Source organism: Nylanderia fulva, unplaced genomic scaffold (genome assembly GCF_048542155.1).
Source record: "Nylanderia fulva isolate GAGA-0341 unplaced genomic scaffold, ASM4854215v1 Scaffold376, whole genome shotgun sequence".
Taxonomy (NCBI): Eukaryota; Metazoa; Arthropoda; class Insecta; order Hymenoptera; family Formicidae; genus Nylanderia; species Nylanderia fulva.
The window spans coordinates 1-4,230 of record NW_028190451.1 but is presented as its reverse complement, the minus strand read 5'-3'; the positions used below and the strand labels follow the sequence as shown (position 1 = coordinate 4,230).

Here is a 4,230-nt window from a genome sequence, read left to right as displayed (position 1 = left end):
GGACACGAACCAGCCAGTCAAGGCAAGATACGAACACAATCCAGCCAGTCAAGGCAAGATACTAACACGGATCCAGCCAGTTAAGGCAAGATCCGGACATGATCCAGCCAGTCAAGGCAAGATACGAACACGATCCAGCCAGTCAAGGCAAGATGCGAACACGATCTAGCCAGTTAAGGCAAGATACGAACACGATCCAGCCAGTCAAGGCAAGATACGAACACGGATCCAGCCAGTCAAGGTAAGATCCGGACACGATCCAGCTAGTCAAGGCAAGATACGAACACGATCCAGCCAGTCAAGGCAAGATATGAACACGGATCCAGCAAGTCAAGGCAAGATCTGGACACGATCCAGCCAGTCAAGGCAAGATACGAACATGATCCAGCCAGTCAAAGCAAGATCGTTGATGGTTCTGTCAACTAAAGTTAGATCAAGAAGAATCCTGCCACCGAAGGCAAAATCGAGAATGATCCAGTCAAAAAAAAGTTATCAAATCAATTGTTCGAAGTTGTCTCCATTGGCTTGGATACATAATGCCAACCTATCTTGGAAATAACTTACTATCTTGAGTAACATATTGTGCGTTATCCTTCTGCAAGCTTCTCGTATCCTTTCTATCATATTTTCTCAAATACAATCGAATTTTTAAAAATATCGAATTTAATGTTGTTCATAATATTCCTAAAAAACCGAATGATTTTTTTAATTACACTCGGTAAGGATAGACTGCCTACAGATAAAAAAACTGAAGTAGTTTACAAAATTAATTGTAATAATTGCAACGTGTCATACATTGAACAAACAAAGAGACATATATGTACACGTGTAAAGGAACATTTCAGCAACATCAAAATGCATTTAAGTAATTTATCAGTTATCAGCAAACATATAATTGAATTCGATCACGATTTTGACTGAGCTTTGCCTGTTATTTTGCAAGTGAAAAACACGCAAGAAAAAGAGAAATCGCTGAAATGTTTTTTATTAAGAAAAATAATAACGCTATTAATTTGCAAAAGGATACCGACAATCTAAGTAATATCTACGACAAAATAATAAAGGTCGTTTAGTCTCCAGTAACTCGTCTAAGAGTCTTGACGTGTTGTCAAACCGACACTATATTTGTTCTTGACATATAAAATTATAATTTTATTTTTATTTTTACAAGTATGTTTCGCTTTTTTTTATCATTTTGTAATATTGTTAGTGAAATAATTTTGTTTTTTATTGTATTAATCTCTGTCTATGTATATCTAGATCACTTGATAAGGACTCAAAGAAGGGTCGAAACGTTGTAATTGAATAAATAATATTTGCCAGTACGGTCGAGAAAAGATTCTTATCTATATTTATTACCATTTATCATTGTAGAAACGTTGTAGAAATTATGACATATTTAATTTGGTAATAACGTTCCAAAAAACATTAACTCTCGATATCTATTAGAAGTAAAATAAATTAAACAAGCATACACAATTTTTTTAGAATATAACAAATTAAAAAATGTTTTTACAGAACCTAAATGTTTTCAAATAATTTTTTCTTAGAAACTAAATAATATATTTCAAATGTTGATTAGTTTGATTATATTACAAAAATGAATAATATAATTTCTAAAAACTTACCTTTAAAAAAAAGGTAAAAAGAGACGCCCAGTTAACGGCATGCCAGTAACAAAAAATTACTCTTGTAGACCCTATGAGTAGTTGCAAACTCATGTAGATTCCTATAAAAAATTAATTATTACAAACCCATGTAGAATTCTATGAAAAATTAATAATTGCTAACCCATGTAGAATTCTATGCAAAATAAACCATTGTAAACTCATGTAGAATTGTTAAAAAATTATCCATTGTAAACCTATGCAGAATCTTACTACAAAAGTAATGATATCAAAAAAAAATTTCACCCAGTGAAAGGAGAAACTTGTACCAGTGGAAAATTAAAATTGCAAACATATGTATATAGGGTTGTATAATGAGCTAGTAAATTAATATAAAATAAAAATAATAAAATTTTAGTTAAAAAAACTTGACGCGCTGCCAAATTTCAAAATTACAATGCCTTATCAATGCAAAAGATTTCCGGATGGAAGCCGCGTGGTTTAACAGCGTAATGCCGACGTTTCGCAAACGTTGCAGTTTGCATCTTCAGGGCTGAGAGCTCCGATATTGAACTTTCTTGGGTTGTGGTCCTTATATATATTATGAGAGGTTTTTCATTTACGGAAAAGTATTCCGTAATGACGCCGCCTAGTGGTGTGTGTGTATATTAAGGGCAGTGTGCCAAATAGGGTTTGTTTGATAACCTTTGTCGCGGTTGAGGTTGTCGGAATGTTTCAGAATTTCTAGAGCTTCAGGATGTTTTCTGGCGAAATAGCTTTGCGAGGGGGCTAGTCTGGTTGCTTTGTCGTATTGTACTGAGTGTCCCGTCACCATCCAATGTTCTGCCAAGGCTGATTGACTAAAATGGCAGTACCTGGAACTCCGTTGGTGTTCCTTAATTCGTGTACTGATCTTTCTCCCAGTTTCGCCTATGTACACTTTTCCGCAGGAGCAAGGAATCCTGTATACACCTGGTGTTTCTAAGTGTGGTCTCCGGTCCTTGGGATTAGGAAGTAGTTGCGCAATCTTATTTTGAGGTTTGGAAATTACTTTGATATTGTGTTTACCCAGAATCCTGCTAATGCGTTCTGTTGTACCCTGAAGATACGGAAGGATTGTCCATTTTTTATCTTGTTTATCTTCTTCTTCTTTTTTACTTGATGCACTCATATTTGTAGAACTGGAGATTTTATTTTTCAGCCTTTCAGTTGTTCGATGGATGTCTTTGGTGTTGTACCCATTCTTGGTCAAGACTTGGAAGAAATTATCAGCCAAGTTGAAACAGCTATCTTCCACCTTCCCGCTGAAACAAGCAACAATATTAGAAATCGAATTACTAACGTTCTTCACAAAGCCAAACTTCCCAGTCAAAATATAAGCAGGAAAGAACGACTAGCACTTTGTAGTCTCAAACAAAATAGTAAGATTATTGTTCTGCCGGCAGACAAGGGAAAAAGATATAAAAAAACGAAGAAAATAATTACAAAAGTTATAATTTATGTTATATTTTTGTTCTTAATTAAATCTTTCTTATTTTTAATTTCTGATCTTTAATATTCAATTTTTAATAGAATTTAACATTGCTTGTTGCGCAATGTAGACTGCAGTTAATACTGCGGTATACTATATAAATGCTACGAATTATTTCTATCTTTGTATATTCTATGAAGATTGAAAATATTATAAAATGTTTCAAAACATTGTAATCACAGCCATAGTCGTTGGTTTATTAATTTACCATTCAAAATAGCCGTTCCATAAAACAAAGATCGAGCCGCTGTCGCGTCGTTGCCAAACAGAGATATCAGATTCGATAGTAGGTATTCGGCAACATCTTTGTCGGCGAGATCTTTGAGTCTGCACGTTGTGACGGCCTGTCTATTTTCGAATTTTTATTTTTTCAGTATAATTATTGCGCGCTATTCATATTCTCGTAGAAATAAGACTATTAACAATCATTATTGTTAGAAAGAATAATCTCAATTCAAATTAAGCGGTATGAGATGTTAATATTTTCATGTAGAGCGCGCAGGTATAAGGTCGAACGTGTGTGTTATGATACCTTATACTATATATATATCTTTTTTGGGTTCAGAATGATTTAGCCGTTTCTCTCACTGGACCGATCGCCTTTTCGTGCGCAGCAGTCTTATAGAAAGCAGTCTTATACATATAGAAAGTATTATACATTTAATGTTTATCTTGTTAAAGCATTCACATATGTAAAACTAATTAGATGTATTATTTCTCTTCTATAACAAAATATAAGTGTGTGCTTCACATGCTCTGTCTCTCTCTCTGAGTAAAATTTCAACAATTATATTTTACTAATTGCTCTAATCTGACTATTTTAGTATTAATAGCTAAAATCGCCAGATCTGGGGTCCTCTACCTAGAAACCAAACATCTCTATCTAGTCCTAACCACGCGACTAAATCTAGTGACTTTACATGCGATCAATCAGGCACCATCTAGGGACCCCAGAGACAGCATGTAACTAGCGGAACTAACCAGATATTCCTTTACAGGAGCGCTTATCGATTGTGACGTCCCGTCTATGTTAAAATTTTTATTTTTCAATATAACTATTGCGCGCTATTCATATTCTCATAGAATAAGACT

At 34.3% G+C, this 4,230-nt stretch overlaps 1 protein-coding gene across 1 annotated transcript; it reads right to left on the bottom strand.

The window, feature by feature from the left end:
- Window positions 1-1,145: 1,145 nt before the first annotated feature.
- Window positions 1,146-3,917, bottom strand: LOC114933343 (uncharacterized). The gene is made up of 4 exons (XM_085485548.1): window positions 3,347-3,917; window positions 2,313-2,911; window positions 1,629-1,729; window positions 1,146-1,442 (listed from the first exon to the last, which is right to left on the bottom strand). Exons 2-4 carry the CDS (start codon window positions 2,776-2,778, stop codon window positions 1,389-1,391), a joined length of 621 nt encoding a protein of 206 aa, XP_085341674.1. The 5' UTR covers window positions 2,779-2,911; window positions 3,347-3,917; the 3' UTR covers window positions 1,146-1,388.
- Window positions 3,918-4,230: the final 313 nt, after the last annotated feature.

Excerpts from the sequence above, each read along its gene's own strand:
- LOC114933343 (XM_085485548.1), bottom strand. The coding sequence starts at position 2,778 with ATGAGTGCATCAAGTAAAAAAGAAGAAGAAGATAAACAAGATAAAAAA. Across the intron at positions 1,730-2,312 it reads CAACCTCAACCGCGACAAAG|GAATCTACATGAGTTTGCAA; the intron begins GTTATCAAACAA and ends AATTTTTTATAG. Across the intron at positions 1,443-1,628 it reads TTTTTACCTTTTTTTTAAAG|ATATCGAGAGTTAATGTTTT; the intron begins GTAAGTTTTTAG and ends TACTTCTAATAG.